This window comes from Trachemys scripta, chromosome 10 (genome assembly GCF_013100865.1).
Source record: "Trachemys scripta elegans isolate TJP31775 chromosome 10, CAS_Tse_1.0, whole genome shotgun sequence".
Lineage (NCBI taxonomy): Eukaryota > Metazoa > Chordata > Testudines > Emydidae > Trachemys > Trachemys scripta.
Genome location: NC_048307.1, coordinates 56,960,257 through 56,977,585, shown reverse-complemented (window position 1 = coordinate 56,977,585; position 17,329 = coordinate 56,960,257). Strand labels below are relative to the sequence as shown.

The window sequence follows — 17,329 nt, the reverse complement described above, 5'->3', positions numbered from 1 at the left end:
TGCTCAGGGAAGACTCTGCTAATGTGCGATGACCCGACTTGTAATAGGCCGGCTAACAGTCATAATACACCATTTACTGCCAAAAGGCAAGCCCCACGGCTGCCAGCACCCAGATCGCCGATGAAGGCTACCAGTCTACTGCACCGTCTACCGCCAAAAGGCAGTTAGCAGCTGCTGCTGTGTAGCAATGCAGTCCCACGTCTGCCGGCACCCAGAGGACATATGGTGACGGTGAGCTCAGCTGTGCTGAGCGGGCTCCATGTTGTCTGCACAGGTAACCCAGGTAACCCAGGTAAAAAGGCGCGAATCTATTGTCTGCCGTTGCTGTGACGGGGGAGGGAGGGGCCTGACGACACGTACCCAGAACCGCCCGCGACACTGTTTTGCATCATCCGGGCATTGGGATCTCAACCCAGAATTCCAAGGGCGGCAGAGACTGCGGGAACTGTGGGATAGCTCTGGGATAGCTACCCATAGTGCAATGCTCCGGAAGTCGACACTAGCCTCGTACTGTGGACGCGGTCCGCCGACTAGAGCACCTAGAGCATTGTATTGTGTGGACACACACAATCGGCTGTATACAACCGATTTCAATAAAACCGGCTTCTATAAATTCGAACTAATTTCGTAGTGTAGACATACCCTCAATGAAAAAATGTAACAGTGCCAGAAGGGAATTCCATTCTGAATAAAATAGGAGAACCAATTCCTTATTCTGGAAAAATTTTCAAGCAATAATAGCATGGCAAAGCTTTTTAAAATATATGTATTGTACTTAACAGATTTTGTTGGAAGGGCAAATTACATACATAGTACACAGTCCATATATTTCTTTCTGGTTAACTCCTCCACAGTAAGTAGGCTTAGAAGGAGTAGATTTTTTTCAGTAAATGTCAGTAAACGTCAATTTCACCATAGGCACACAAATCAACAAAAAACATTTTCATAGATAATCATCAAAATTTACATATAGGCAAAGTAAGAAAAATGCTTCTTGAGAACTTATTAGAGTTTGATTTAAGGATATTTACTTTGTATATTTTGACATGATGTTTACAATTTGTGTTTTAACAGTTATAAAGCTTTAACTTTTTGAATCTCACCATCTACTGTCATTAAATAATTACTGCCTAACCCCCTTGTTGTCTGACCATCCAGTAATAGGGTGTTCAGGGGGGCTGGGTGGATTAGGACTTAGTGTACCTGGTTTCCAGTCACTAGTTGCAGAAAAAAAGGTGGGGAAGGATAGAAATGCCTGGTCCCTACCCCAGAGGAGTCGTGGCCTCAGCCCACCTATGGGCCGAGTTCTCAAGCAGGATGGGGTAGGGGAACCAGGGCCAACCCTCTCCATGGGATCCCAGCCCAGGGTACTGTGGGAAACAGCACCAGAAAACCCAAGTCTGCCACCCTGGACCACTTCCTATCTATCTGCTCCTTCAGCTTGGGGCATGGTCCCCTAAAGTTCAAACAATCAGAAGTTTAACAGAGTTCAAATGAGCAGAGCCTCTCAGGACCTGTTGGTTTTCAGAAGAAAAAAGGTGTGGGCGAGAGATAGGTTAGAGAAAGCACTGCCTTTGGGGCTCACCAACACCATGGTCCTATCTCAAGCTCAGCCTTCAGAGTGGCTTTCAAGAGACTAGCCTGCCTTTCCCCCAGACTGTTTGCTCTCCCTCTCATTGCCTGGATTTCTGAGCTTCTTTTTAACCTGTACCTCCAGTCAGAGCACACTCTGTAGACCTGGCAGGGCAGGACTACCTGGGCCCAGTACTGCCCTTTAACTCCTTTGGGCCCAGTGTTAGATTTGTATACCCCATCACAAAAACCCCATAATTTCCTGCAACTGTGAAAATGTATATAGATAAAAAACAAAAAAATGCTTAAAACCAAAACATCAATGTTATCGAAATTACAAAAAAATGAATTCTGCGAAGCCTACTTATAAAGCTGCACCATATTCAATTCAAATTTAGACATGTTTTCTACATATCTGCAAACTGTTGTAAAAAGGATATCTTTTATTTACTTTTCTCAATGGTAGATGGCAGAAAAGGGCCATTTTCCTGCTTTGAGAGGAAAAAAAAAAAAAACTTACAAAGTGTGTCATCCAAAAAGGTTCAGTTTATTTTATCAACTGAAGTTTGAGGGGGGAAGAGCTAAAGACTTTCTCTTGGGATGCGATTTATCTACAGGTTAAACAATTGGATAGGTTTGTTTTTCTTAACTGGAACTGGTGTGGACAAGAGATATACACTTGCAGCCCGAGGGTAATATTTTTACAGTCCAAACGTGACTTAGGAGCCTAAGTCTCATCGGAAGTTAACAGGACTTAGGTGCTTTAGAAAAATGTTACCCTTAGCCTCTGCTCTCACTTCAATGAAAACTTTTGCCAGCAGAGATGACATGCCAAACAGAAATGAAGGGGAATATGGAGTAAGAGCACCCACTATAAATAATTTTCAGACCAGCAGCTTCTACAACTTTCTTGCAGAAGAAATGAAGGAATTTCTAAAAGAGCAATGACCAGGTCTATTAGTTGTCTGCAAGGCAAAGCAAGACTGGGGAATTCAGGATATTCAGGTGGGCCATCCAATAAAGGAGAAAAAAATTACAATCCAAGTAGAGTTTTGGTCCATTCATCAAGTGAAGTTAGACAATGACCACTCATAGAAACATCAAGCTAGATATTGCCCAGTGTATACCAGTGCAACATGCGGTTGCCACTCAGAACACCTGAATTCAGTGTTGCCCTCTCAATTTTATCATGAGCCTCATGATATTTGGTATTTTTCTTACAGACCTAGCTCCTGAAGTCATATATGTGAGAAACTCAGCTTTCATTTAAAAAACAAAACAAAAAAAAACAACAGAATTTTAAGTCCTCATAATTGTGGGAAAAGCTTGAAAATGTGAAACCGTAAGGCTCAAAAACCAGAAGGCACATAACGAATGATATAAATAAATCTCATGATTTGGGGGGGGGGGGGCAATTCTTTTTTTAGGGGGGTGGGGAGCCTTGAGTGCTTAACAATACTGTGGATTTTAAGACAACTATGGGACAAAAAGCTGGCAGAGATCAGACATAACAGAGCTAAGGAACTCAACAAGGATGTGGGCCTAGTTAGTTAAAGGTAGTAACAGAGGGCTTGTTCTTCCAACAGGTGATAACTCACCAATATAGTGGTTGTGAGGACATGTACTGTTACTTAAATCTGCAGAAGGAAGCCAGGAATGACTGGGATGGGGAAGGTTCTAGGCAGAAGCACTGTACTGAACCAAGGAGTCAGTAGTTTTAGAGAGAATAGATTTTCCTTATTGTAATAACATTCTTTGTTCAACATTTAGAAGAGAACACCTCTGATATTCTTTACCGTTGTTAGGGAACACTTGTCACGGTATGGGTGAATAAAAATAAATGTGTTCGAGTTGAGCAAGAAAAATACATACTCATGTAGTATAAAAGAAAAACAAGTTACAATATTGTAATGTTCAAGTTATTCACAGGTAGATATAACGTACAAGTTTTTCCATACATAGAACCTAGCAATCCTATTCGCTAATTTTAATGCTTACAGTATCTGATGAATACTTTTTCAGAAAGTTCCTTACCGTGATTCTCTTCATATCCAACTGTCGGAGCTGCATCATATGATGAAGAATAGTGTTCTTGTACCATGTCTCCTGAGCTATTGGATTGCCATCAAGGGTGATATCAGACAGGGATGAGGAATCAGCAAGGCACAGAATGTTGTCAAAACTGCACATAAAAAAGGGAATTGCTTTTAACGCAACTGAGGAATCAATTTTCTTCACAAAGACATACAAACTACAGGAAGGCATTCTCTAAACGCTAAATATGCTTACATCAAAAGCGTGTTACAAATGAATATGAATTGTTCTTGCTTCCCTCTCCTCTATCACTAATTCTTTAGGAATTGGTAGTTTTTTGAAACAGGATCTCTGAACATGGCAAGCAAATATTTCAACAAGGCATTTAAAAAATAAGTAAGGAGTAGCAACAAAAACTATCCTTGCTCAATTAATTTCATGATTTGATAACATATTGCTCTTCATTTTATATCTTTATATATTGGTTGATGTCAATTAAAATAAAATAATAAAAATAATAATAGAAAAGGAGTTACAAGATGCATTTACTATTTATAGCATGACGTTAGCCTGTATTCACAAGATATTGTCTCTTGGAAGAATCAGAAAACTGAAGTTCATAACCACTTGCAGGCATTATAACCCCCAAAATAAGAATGATTGTCATTTTCTTGGCTAAATTTTACTTTGAATACTTAATTTTGCCTAAGTAAATTTCCCCACCACCAATATTGGAGAAAGATGTTATTTTTCTTAATTTACTGTCCTAAAAATATTATATAGAGCTTCTCAGCACTGCTAAACATCTGCCATAATTCACTTTAACGGAAGCTGATTCAGTGGTGGGTGAAGGGATTCCTTTTTACATAGTTTGCACAGTAGTTTGGAATTTTTCAAGATCTTAAAATATAAGATATGGCAGCATTTTTTTACCTAATTAGAATCACAGAATATCAGGGCTGGAAGGGACCTCAGGAGGTCATCTAGTCCAAACCCGTGCTCAAAGCAGGCCCAATCCCTAGACAGATTTTTGCCCCATATCCCTAAATGTCCCCCCTCAAGGACTGAATTTACGACCCTGGGTTTAGCAGGCCAATGCTCAAACCACTGAGCTATCCCTCCCCCCTGTTCCAAACTGCTGAATTGTGTGAATTAAAGCAAAATAAGAAATTAATTCAGGATCCCTGTATCATAAAATATACGTTGTTCCTTTATTTTGACACACATCTTTTTTTCTGATATTTAATAATGTGCAAGAACACGCACTGCTCAAATATTTTGTAAAAAATAAATTCTTAGTAATAAGACCTTAGTACAGTGCTCATCTATTTATATATTTTCTGAGAAGAGTGCAAAGACCACTGATGTTTGTGTGTATTATAAAATGTGCAGATTAGTGAAGTTCTGCTAATATTTCATGTTTCTGAGTATATCAGAAGTTGATGGATATTTTTCTTAAATGCCATTAGTTAGATAAGAGCCTACGCTTGCCAGCATCTGAAGGACATTTCCAATTGTATTATTATGTACATTTATATGTCCTCTATGTAAAACTATGGCTGCCGAAATTTCATTGAAACCTGGCTAGGTGCTGGTCTAGATAAAAAACAAATACTATATGAAAATACAAGAAGACTCCTTTGAGAAGTGGAGAGACAGATTCAAGACACCCTTTCTAATCAGTCAGAAAAGGAAAATCAGACAGTGGAAAAATCCAAATGTTCTAAGATAAACATTGTAAACAATAGCAAAAACATTTCTATATGAAGGTATAACAACATGCTGCCGCTTCGATCTGTGTATGGAAGACCACTCCATGCAGAAAAAGGGCTCTGGTGCCTTCATCCTCCTAGAGGGCAACAAAAAATATTGTGCACCCTACAGAAACTTCAGCCAAAAGGGGACCTTGCAAGTATGGCTCCATTGCAGACACTGGAGACCAGAGCCATAGGAGAGGTCCAAGGCCTCCATGCAGATGGCCAGGCCTCCTGCAAATCCTGGGCGAGACATCATATGAGGTGCCTTACCACCCCATAACAGTAGACCTTTGTGCGGATACAGAATTTGTATCTGCATCTGATCCACAATCCACAAAAATGGTCCCTGGATATAAAACGGATACCCGCAGATTTGCAGGGCTCTACAGAACAGTGCAGGAGAATGTCTATAAGCAAATCCTTACAGAGTTTCTGTGAATGATAAATCCCCTCTTTTAAAAGCCAACTATTTAAACAAGGGATGGGCAAACTATGGCCCACGGACTGGATCCGGCCCACCAGCCATTTTAAGCCAGCCCTCAAGCTCCCACTGGGGAGTGGAGTCTGGGGCTTGCCCCGCTCCAGCCCTGGGGGGGCGCAGGGTCAGGGGCTGCTCCATGTGGCTCCCGGAGGCCAGGACATGGCCCCCCTCTGGTGCTCCAGCCAGGGATCAGGGTTAGGGGCTGCTCCATGAGGCTCCTGGAAGCAGCGTCATGGACCCCCTCTGGCGCTCCAATGGGAGCTGCAGGGGCAGTGCCTGCGGACAGGGCAGCGTGCAGAGCTGCCTGGCCGCACCTCCATGTAGGAGCCGGAGAAGGGACATGCCGCTGCTTCCGGAAGTTGCTTGAGGTAAGTGCCGCCCAGAGCCAGCACCCCAGAGCCTCTCCCCAACCCTCTGCCCCAGCTATGATCCCCCTCCCACCATCCGAATCCCTCCATCCCAGCCTGGAGCACACTCCAACACCCCAAACTCCTCATCCCCAGCCCCATTCGAGAGCCCACACCCCCAGCCGGAGCCCTCCCCTGCACTCCACTCCCTCGCCCCAGCCCGGAGCCCCATTCTGCACCCTGAACTCCTCATTTCTGACCCCACCCTGGAGCCCGCACCCCGAACCAGAGCCCTCCCGCACCCCCAACCCCAATTTTGTGAGCATTCATGGCCTGCCATACAATTTCTATTCCCAGATGTGGCCCTTGGGCCACAAAGTTTGCCCACCCCTGATTTAAACTATGATTCTTTAATATACACAAGTGCTATGATTTAAATATCAGCCCGGGGCAATTACATGACCATGGAAAACCATGGTAGTGTTAAAGCATCATGTTATTACCTAATAATCATGCCGTTAATACTTGCGACCACAGTATAAAAGATTACAAATATCTTCTGTATTAAATGCTTCCTCTTTTGGTAAACTTTAAAAAAGTATTTTCTCCATCCAGTTGCTAGTTTTATGAATAAGTAGTTGTTTCAGTGCTGCATTTTCCACATTTCTCAACCGACAGCTTGATCTACCTTATAGATCTACAGGACACATATGACTAGACTGTAAATACATCTACATTTCATACAGCAAGAACTGCTTTGGTATGCTGTCCTTTGTGACTCACAAGATCAAAACAAAAGCTACTTCTTTATCCCAAGATACATATTTCTAAATACACTATATTAAGTCTTGCCGATTTAAAACAACTTACAAAAACAAATGTTAGTATAAAAAATTAATAACTGGGCAAAACAGGTTTCACATAGTGATATGTTGCTGAAAAATATAACACAATGAGCTACATAAAAGGTGCACTCAAGGAGTGGATGAATGGCACTACGTGCAAAAAGTTTTAGTAATACCCACTGCGCTAAAACTGGATAATGAAACTCGTGCTGGTGAAATTATTTGAGAAATGATATAAGCAATGAAGAACAGAGAAGAAAAGACTATTGGGATTTGTTAATAATTACATTTTGCACTTCTATAATGTCTTCTTTCTGAGGGCCTCAAAGAATTTTACAAAATAAATGACACCAAGCTTTATTACGTTTTCTATCACATTTCTGTGTAACAACAAACTAATGGATATAACACCTACAAGAATGAACCCATGTGATGGAGCACCATAAGATCTAAGATCATATTTTAATGAAGGGAAACTGTATCTTGGGATAAAGAAGGGAAACTGATCAGCTAAAAGCTTTAAATACCTAATGTGAAAGCCTGGCCCTAATGAAATCAGTGGAAGTTTTGCCACTGACTTCAACAGAGCCAGCATTTCACTGACAGAGAGTCCTGTGGCACTTTATAGACTAGCAGACGTATTGGAGCATAAGCTTTTGTGGGTGAATATCCACTTCATCAGATGAACGTAGTGGAAATTTGCAGAGACAGGTATAAATATGCAGGCAAGAATTAGTCTAGAGATAATGAGGTTAGTTCAATCAGGGAGGATGAGGCCCTCTTCTAGCAGTTGAGGTGTAAACACCAAGGGAGGAGAAACTGCTTTTGTAGTTGGCTAGCCATTCACAGTCTTTGTTTAATCCTGAGCTGATGGTGTCAAATTTGCAAATGAATTGAAGCTCAGCAGTTTCTCTTTGAAGTCTGGTCCTGAAGTTTTTTTTGCTGCAGGATGGCTACATTTAAATCTGCTATTGTGTGTCCAGGGAGGTTGAAGTGTTCTCCCACAGGTTTTTGTGACTGTGAATGACTGCAGAGTCCATGGTGTGAAAAAAACTCCGAAGTAGAGGGGAGAAGGGAAAGTAGTGGAGCACCCACAGGGACAACCATATTGAAGAACCTCAGTTACTGCACAGGGTGATTAATCTTCTCATTCTTCGACGAGTGTCCCTATGGGTGCTCCACTTTCGGTGACTGTAGAGGAGTGCCTCTTGGTGGAAGGGAGGGGCTTTGGAGTTGCAGTGGTGGTGGATGATAAAACTGTATGTCCAAATAAAGCGTCTGATGACATGTGCTGCTCTATGGCATAATGCTGGGTGAATGTATGAGCCGACGCCCAGGTTGCTGATTTACAGATGTCCATAATGGGCACAATGTTGAGGAAGGCTACTGAGGCAGAGAGTGCTCTGGTGAAGTGTGTGCAAGTCCCCGGTGGGGGTTGTAGCTGATGATGGCAATAGCAAAAGTCAATGCAGCCGGAGAGGCCATTTAGACAGCCTCTGTTTGTACATGGCGTCTCCCTTAGATCATTCCGTGATGGAAAGAAATAACTTTGGTGACTTTCTGAAAGCCTTTGTCCTCTCAATGTAAAATGTTAGCACCCTCAGACATTCAGGGTGTGAAGCATTGCTTCTTGTTATTCCTGTGAGGTTCTGGGAAGAATGATGGGAGATGGATGGGTTAATTCAAATGGAATGAGGAAACTACTTTATGTAAAAATTTGGGTGTCTGGTCTTAGGGTAACTTTGTTTTTGAAAAATATTGTGCGTGGGGGGGGTGCTATGATGGCCCCGTTTCTCTTTGAGCGGATTTGATAGCAATGAGAATGGCCGCCTTCATCAAGAGATGGAGAAGTGAACACGTCGCTAATGGTTTAAAAGGGGGTCCAGTAATGCATCGCAGCACCAGATTGAGGTCTCATGATGGAGTAGGGGCTCGTATTTCAGGGTAAAGGTTATAAAGACCCTTGAGAAAGCGTTTAATGGTCAGGTGGGCGAAGATCGAGAACTCGTCCACTTTGCGTTGAACGCCGAGATTGCTGTGAGGTATACTCTGATCGAGCTCATTGAGAGACCAGATTTCTTAAGTTCCAGTATGTATTCCAGTACCAGTGGTAAAGGAGAGGTAGTCGCCACTGTTTGTCTATGCTGGCACCATGTATGGAATCTCTTCCAAATTGTGCAGGCAGATATGCCAGACTTTCTGCTGTTTAAAAGAATGTCCTTTCCTCCTCTGAACAGGTCATTTCACTGTCTTGGAATCATGGAGTGGTCATGCCTTCCGGTCGAGTCTTGCCAGGTTTGGGTGGTAGACCTGGCCTGCATCCTGAGACAGGAGATGTGGTAGAAGGGAAAGAGTTCATGGTGGGTGCACAGCCATCTTCAAGAGGTAAGGAAACCACATTTGTCAGGGCCACGGAGGGTGGGGGGGTAAGGGTTTTCAAAAATGACTCTGGTGTTGTCGGTCCTGATCTTATGTATGACTCTGGAATAGGAGAGGGGTCGGGGGAAAAGGTGATTAATAGGGGTGCATCCCATCTGACGAGAAAAGCAAAAGTATGGGCACTTGGCATTTTGGGTTGTCACAAAGAGGTCTATAGTTGAGACTCCCCAGTGTTTGAATATGCTCTGTAGTACTCTGGTGTTCATTTCCCACTTGTGGGCCTAGGAAAATTTTCTGCTCAGTGCATCTGTAGTGGTGTTTTGACAGCCTGTAGGTAGGAGGTTGAGATGTCAGTGTTGTGGAGGATGCACCAGTTCCATAGTAGCATGGCTTCTGTGCACCCTACTTATCGGTTTATATAAAACATAAAAGTGACGTGGTCTATCAGAACCTATATGGCCTTGTCCCTGATCATGGGTAGAAAGTGTGAGCATGCACTGCGGACTGCCCACAGCTCCAGCTGGTTTATGTGTAGTGTTGATTCCGATGGGGACCAGAGGCCTTGAATCATGTGCTTGTGCAGGTGTGCCTCCCCCCATCCCAGCCCCGCAACCTAGCAGAGAAATGTCTGTTGTGAGTATCATTGATGGAAGGGTATGTATGAAGGGAACTCCTGTGCAAACATTGTGTGGCTGAGTCCACCAACGTAGATAATTTGTTCTTTGGTTGGCATCATAAGACGCTTGTTTATGCTGTGTCTGTGTGGAATATACACTGTCCTGAGCCAGCCTTGCAAGCATCGCATATGCAGTCTGGAATATTTGACGACAAATGTCATCACTAACATGTGCCCTAAGAGTTGGAGGCAGATCCTGGCCAATGTCTGTGAGCTGTCTTGTGGTGATTAGATTGACTAGAGTGGTAAATCTGCATCAGGGCAAAGAGGCAGTAGCTTCCAGAGAGTCCCTGTCATCTGGGGTGGATCTGGAATGGGACTGTCTGCCCCGCTCATTCATGGTCTCTACCACCAGAGAGTTTGGTGTAGGGTGTGAATATAGAAATGCCATCCCTTTGGAAAGGGCACAGCATTTTTTATCCACACTTTTGCAGGTGGGCAGAATTGTTGCTGGGGTCTGCCAGATGGTCCTGGCTGGGTCCATGAGAACCTTGTTTATTGGGAAGGCAATCTTGAAGTCTGAAGAATGTCCAGCAACTTATGTTGGGACTCCACCACTTCTTCCAGCAGTATCGCCAGGAAATCTGCAATCCTGTATAAAGTCATCCCCCATTGTGGGTGGTGGGGGCATGATAGCTTCATCTGGAGAAGAGGATGAAAAATTGGCAGCTGGTGTGACTTCCTGATCTGAAGTCTTCTCCAATTCCTCTACTGCCTCTTCTGGAGGTTCAGAGGGTGATGGAGAATGCCTCAACCTCTCCTTGGGTGGACTGGGAAGCTAAGGATAGTGTTGGTGGTACGTTGCCCATGGGTCCCAGTATGGCCACTGTGGTGGAAATGGCATAGGTGGCAGCATCCATGGTGTCTGTACCATCCTTGAGTTTCAGGTCTGGGGTGGTATTCATGTGCTTTGGCAGACCTGGTCTGGTAGCTGTGTGGAAAGGCAAGATTTCCCCGATATCATCATCATCATCATCACTGGATAAAGGAGGAGCTGATCTGGGTGGGGTGGTAAGTTGGCACAGTACCAAGTGTGCTGGAGTGAGGTTAGTACCAAGGAGTGGAGATTCCAGTGCCAAGGAGACCAGAAGATCTTTATGGCAGAGAAATTGCTGCAGTACCAAGAACATTGGTACCAAGGAGGGTGTTGTCGGTGGTATCGATGCCTTTACCGCAGTTGTCGGTGTCAACGGTCATGTGCTATGAGCTGTGGAGGCAGAAGGTGGCACCATAAACTGTAGTGCTGCCAAGCTGCTTGGTGCCACATGTTTGAGCATCTCCAGCAGTACCGAGACATGGATAGTAGATTTCCCTTTAGTGTCTTTTTCCAAGCCAGCCCGCTTAGGGTCTTTGGCTCGCACAGTACCCATGGTACTGGATGGTCCCACTACCTCAGAGGTTGATGGTCCTGGTGCAGTCTATACCAATAGGGTATGACAGATTGGGGAATGTCTCTTTTTGGCAGATTCACGAGGAAGGGAGGTTGGCACCTGCTTCTTTGTCACCTTTTTAGCGGAGTGCTCCTTCCTCTGAGAGGGTGTTGATGAACCTCTGTCAGATGCCACCGTTGGAGACCAATGCCCAGAAGGGGTCTGTGATCCTGAATTGGACGCTGGGTGCAGAGACTTCTCCGTCATGAGAAGTTTTAGGTGTAGGTCCCTTGCTTTCCTAGCGTGAGCCTTGAGATTGTGGCAGTGTGAGCACTTTTGTGGTATGTGTGTTTAGCCAAGGCAGCGGACACACTGAGAACGGGGAGCCGGGCATGCCCCTTAGAACAGGGTTTCTCCCAAGAGGGAGGGTAACTATACTACACTAAGGGGTATCCTAATAACTGAAAATTTAAGTCCAAAGATAAGATTTTATTTTAAGAAAGAATGAATGGGGAAAAGGTAGGGTAGTAAAATATTAACTATTAATTATTGATTAACCAGTATTCTAAAGTTAAAGCTAGACTATGATAAGCTCAGAGGTGCTGCCAATTGCTCAGTCTCAAGCCAAGAGCCATAGAGAAGGAACTGAAGGAGGTTTGGTCGCACAGCGCTATGTAACCACCTGAGACAGCGCGAGACAGGGACAACACAGGTGCAACCCAACAAGGAGTTGCTACTAAAAATCTCCCATTACAAGAGCAAGGGTGCAAATTCACCTAAAGTGGAGCACCCACAGGGACAATCCTCGAAGTAGTGGGGGGTTTTCCCCAAAAGGAAGGGCACTACAGTTCAAACTTCCACTGAAAAAACAGCACACAAGCTATCATATACCAAATTAAACATGTTCTTAAAGGCTCTAATGACTTGTTCAATTTTTTTCTTATAATAATATAAATGGAGATATCCCATCTCCTAGAACTGGAAGGGACCCTGAAAGGTCATCAAGTCCAGCCCCCTGCCTTCACTAGCAGGACCAAGAGGTCCTTCTCTAATTAGAGCAGGAAAAAATGTTCCTATATCCTAGATATGCCAGTCATCATGAACTAAACTCTGGAGATCTACAAAGAGCTATATATATCCACCTGTAATACAAATGCACAAACAATACAGACTATGAGTAGTAAAATATTTCCCGCAACCGAATGAAGTACTATAACCATTATTCTCTAATTAGCTGTTGGTTTTGATTACGACCTATACGTGCATGTTTGAATGGACGTTTTAAGAAGAAAAAAAAAAAGATATATTTGATATTATCACTTCTCTAACAACAGATTCTGCAAGGATCTCCCCAAATTACTTTGGTGACATAACATTCCAAAAATATTTACAAATGATAGAAGAACATTACTACTACTACTAAAGATTTTCTTTGATAATAAATAATAAATACTAAGCCATTCTTGACATATAATGAAATATATTTTTCCTAATTAACCCGCAAAAAACACGAGAGGAAGGATTGTCTTGCCATTCTTGAGGAGGAAGGATTGAGATTCTCCCTGTGAAATTCATAACGTTGACCATGTCCAGTGTTTAAAGGTATCAAGAATTCCAGGCTAATCATAAAATATTTTAATACAGTATTTGTTTAAATAAGCTACTTTACAAACTACACAGGGTTTTTTAAATAACAGTAATATATACAATCTTCTCGCTAAAGGAAAATAAACCAACTTTTCAGTAAGTTTAAAATGTTCTACTTCCCAGAAGATGGCTCAATTTCCTGTTTGAGGCAGGAGATGGTAAGGGACATTGGACCATAAACATTGGGACAATTTCCTCTCATATGACAGGCAAGCCATGAAGGGGGACCTCTCTCTCCCTCTAATGACTTAGCTATAGAGCTGGGCAGAAAATGGTTTTCCTGTCTCATGAACGTTTTCAAGACCTCCAAAATGTTTGTGCTCCATATCTGGGTGAAACTGAGACCTTTTCAAAGTTTTATGTGGAATGGGGGGAGAGGGAAGAGAGAGAGACACCCCAGAAAAGCCAACATATCCTAGATATGCCTGATTCACAGCAGGAACATGAATATGAGTCGCTCACATCCCAGGGAGTACCTTAACCACTGAGCTATTGACTATTCTCAGGCGGGTGTCCCCTCATGAAATTTTATCCTGGACATAAGAAACCATCCTAACAAAAGTTCCAGTGAAACAGACCCTCTTTTCCCTCAAAAAGTTTCAGTTTCAACTAATGAGCATTTTCTGCCAAAAAACATTTCATCTAAAAATTCCTGATCAGCTTTACATAGCTAGAGTCTTAAAAGAACAGGACTCTTCAGCCCACTTCTTAGTTCAATAACATTGCTAAGAGTATAACAGCAGAGTTATAAAAGAAATTGGAGGAAATATATTTTTTAAGAAAAAAGATTTAGTGGGGAAGCATGTAAAGATGCAGGCAATAACTGGACTTAGTTATCAATATGTATCCCCTTGTTTATTGAAATTGTGTCAGTGGGAAAAAGAAGATAAATGTACAATTTTCTTGAAACTAAATTAAAAACTCAATTGTAGATCTATTTAACTTTACCATAGACTTCAAAAATATTTTGTACACGTTTCTGCCAGTTTCATTAACGTAATGAACTCCACAATAATCACTTTTACTGACTTTAAAAGATATTCTAAGGTATTATCTCAACTCAATTACAAAGTGAGAATGAGCATGAGCAAGACAGACATGAGTCAAACTATGGCATCAAATTCTTTAATGTTATTTAGTTATATAATCAAATTGCTTGTTTTATAACAAAAATTATGTATTTCTATTTTTACTACTCATCAAATATTTTGTTTAAAATTAAGGTCTGGTAAAATACCTTGGTTATGCTTCATTAAGCTAAGAAATGCTTAAACATGCTACTATGCAATTCTAAGAATGATCAATTTAGATTTTTGCTGGACATAATACTGAACTAAAATTATTTTTAAGTTAATAAAAAACTATAAAAGATTCAAAACTCAGTTAAGGAATACACATGAAGATTTAAAATTACAAATAAATACAGTTTAAAATTAAAGGGTATTTACTCATTTAGTTACCTGCTAAAACTATATTTTGGAATTGTGGCCTTTTCTTGCTACACTTGGCCATATTAAAACCACCTAAAACAGGAAAAGGAATTAAGAGAATGCAGATTCCAGCATTATGCCGGGTGTTTCTGATATGATCAAATGATGCAAGAGAAACAAAGGTGACCTTTGATAATTATAAAAAGCATCTCAATTAACCTTTAAAGCTGATCAGTCTGTTGGAAAAAATACAGTGCAATACGAGGCTCACTCCATAAACATTTCCTCCTGAGTAACTTTATTGATCTGAGCAGCCTCAACAATTTCAGCGGGATTATTCATGCATGAAAACATCTTTATGATCAGGCCAATAGTCTGCAACACATTCTGACCACGTCGCTGGTAATTCCATAATCCAAAGGGAAATAGTGTATTTTCTGTAAAATTATTATTTATTACAAAATTTGTTTGCTTCTAAAAGTTTGTTATGCAAGAATGTCTGTAAATAGAACAAAACTGTTCACAATCTTACATCAATGATATTACTGATGATCAGACAAAATGGTGTTAAGCACAATATGAAAACCTAAACAGACATATTTGTGGACTGAATAACTGCATTAAAATAATTCCTCCTTCACTTATTGAACAAATCTGATTCTGTGATTTCCTGCAACAGTTAACAACATAAGCACCTAAGAATCAATCTTGCCCCACTCAAGTCAATGAGAGTTTTGTTACTGATTTCAATGGGAGCAGAACTAGGCCACTAAGGCCAAGGAGGAGTGCAAAATTACACTTGCTTTATGTGCTGGGGGTTTGATATGATTTTAAAATATTGTATTTAAAAGTGTATTATTCGTTTTTAAGTTAAGCAATCACTCAAGGGATCAATAAACATTGATCTTGTAATAAAAGATGGAACAGAACTGTACTTAATACTTTTAGGAGGTCTCTTAGGGCAGGAAGCTATGTAATAAGGGTGATCTCTTAGGAAGGTTTCAGTGTATATATTGTTAGGGATCTGGAATCTTAACTATACCCCGCTCCAAAAACAGTATAATTTAGTTGTGCAGAGTATTTTGTATTATTACTTCGTACGTTCTATCAGTGCATCCTGCTCTAATCATTCTGTTAAACATTAATCTAAAAAGACCCCTAAGATAAATATTATCAGGAGGGTACCAGTTTTTAAACTGTCCTACAGACATACAACTTCATTCTGATATCCTCCACCCCTTTAAAAAAAAAGTGAGAAAGGGATTTTATTTCTAATGCACAAAAGAGCTCTACATTAAGCTCTACAAAAATAAGTTACTGGCCCCAGGACTGGAGTTTGAGGAAGTCCTGAGCTCTGAAGACAGGGGGCTCCTGGCTGGAATATTTAAGGGAGAAGGGTTCTTATAGATTATATATTTTGTTTGGGGTCTGAAGTGTTTTCATTAATGTGGGAACAACCTTTGCACTCAACTATCAGTATGGACATTAACTGATCATTAAAGACAAACTTTCTCCAAGCTACAAACAATGTAAGAGTCCTGTGATATACAATCATCTTTATGCCTCATTTCTTCTACACTGGTTGAACTGGGGGATTAAAGTTCTGTCTTCATGCTGAGAAAGATCATTTGCAAACTGTAGTGGAAAAAAATAAAAAACAAAAAGCCCATCAAGAGTCAGTAATCTAGAAGGCAAAGTACCACTTACTTTAGAATGGCTGGAGACTGTAGAAAAAGTCAACAGCAACACTAGAAGCTTCTTTTGTCCAAGATAAGACGGTTACTCACCATTGTAACTGTTGTTCTTCGAGATGTGTTGCTCATATCCATTCCATTAGGTGTGTGCGCGCCGCGTGCACGATCGTCGGAAGATTTTCTACCCTAGCAACACCGGCGGGTCGACTGTGGAGCCCCCTAGAGTGGCGCCTTCATGGCGCTGAATATATACCCCAGCCGACCCGGCGCCCCCTCAGTTCCTTCTTGCCGGCTACTCCGACAGTGGGGACGGGGGGCGGGTTTGGAATGGATATGAGCAACACATCTCGAAGAACAACAGTTACAACGGTGAGTAACCGTCTTTTCTTCTTCGAGTGCTTGCTCATATCCATTCCATTAGGTGACTCCCAAGCCCAACTTAGGTGGTGGGGTCGGAGTGAGACATTGCTGTGTGCAAAACCGCTGATCCGAATGCAGCATCGTCCCTGGACTGTTGCACTAGTGCATAGTGAGCTGTAAACGTGTGGACTGATGACCAAACCGCCGATCTACAAATGTCCTGTATCGGAACATGTGCCAGGAAAGCAGTCGAGGAGGCTTGGGCCCTCGTGGAGTGAGCGGTGAGGTGCGGTGCTGAGACACCTGCCAGGTCATAGCAAGTCCGGATGCAAGACGTAATCCAGGAGGATAGGCGTTGTGCGGTCAATATAGAAGGCCAGGGCCCTTCGTACGTCCAGGGAATGCAAACGTTGATCCTGGCGAGTGGCATGTGGTTTGGGATAAAAGACCGGGAGAAAGATGTCCTGGTTAATATGAAATGTAGAAACCACCTTAGGGAGAAAGGCAGGATGTGGACGAAGCTGCACTTTATCCTTATGAAAAACTGTGTAAGGGGGCTCAGATGTAAGCGCCCTGAGTTCAGAAACGCGCCTTGCTGAGGTGATGGCTACGAGGAAGGCTGTCTTCCAGGATAGGTACAGAAGTGAACAGGTGGCCAGTGGCTCGAACGGAGGACCTGTGAGTTTGGAGAGAACCAGATTGAGATCCCACGTCGGGACGGGATGACGCTGTTGTGG

At 42.2% G+C, this 17,329-nt stretch overlaps 1 protein-coding gene across 1 annotated transcript in view; it reads right to left on the bottom strand.

Annotated features, from left to right (window-relative positions):
• LRRC49 (leucine rich repeat containing 49) overlaps positions 1-17,329 on the bottom strand; it is a 133,146-nt gene that overhangs the window by 63,561 nt on the left and 52,256 nt on the right. The window contains exon 10 of the mRNA XM_034783768.1: positions 3,607-3,754. Coding sequence (XP_034639659.1) covers positions 3,607-3,754 — 148 coding nt within the window. The remainder of the gene's footprint in view (positions 1-3,606; positions 3,755-17,329) is intronic.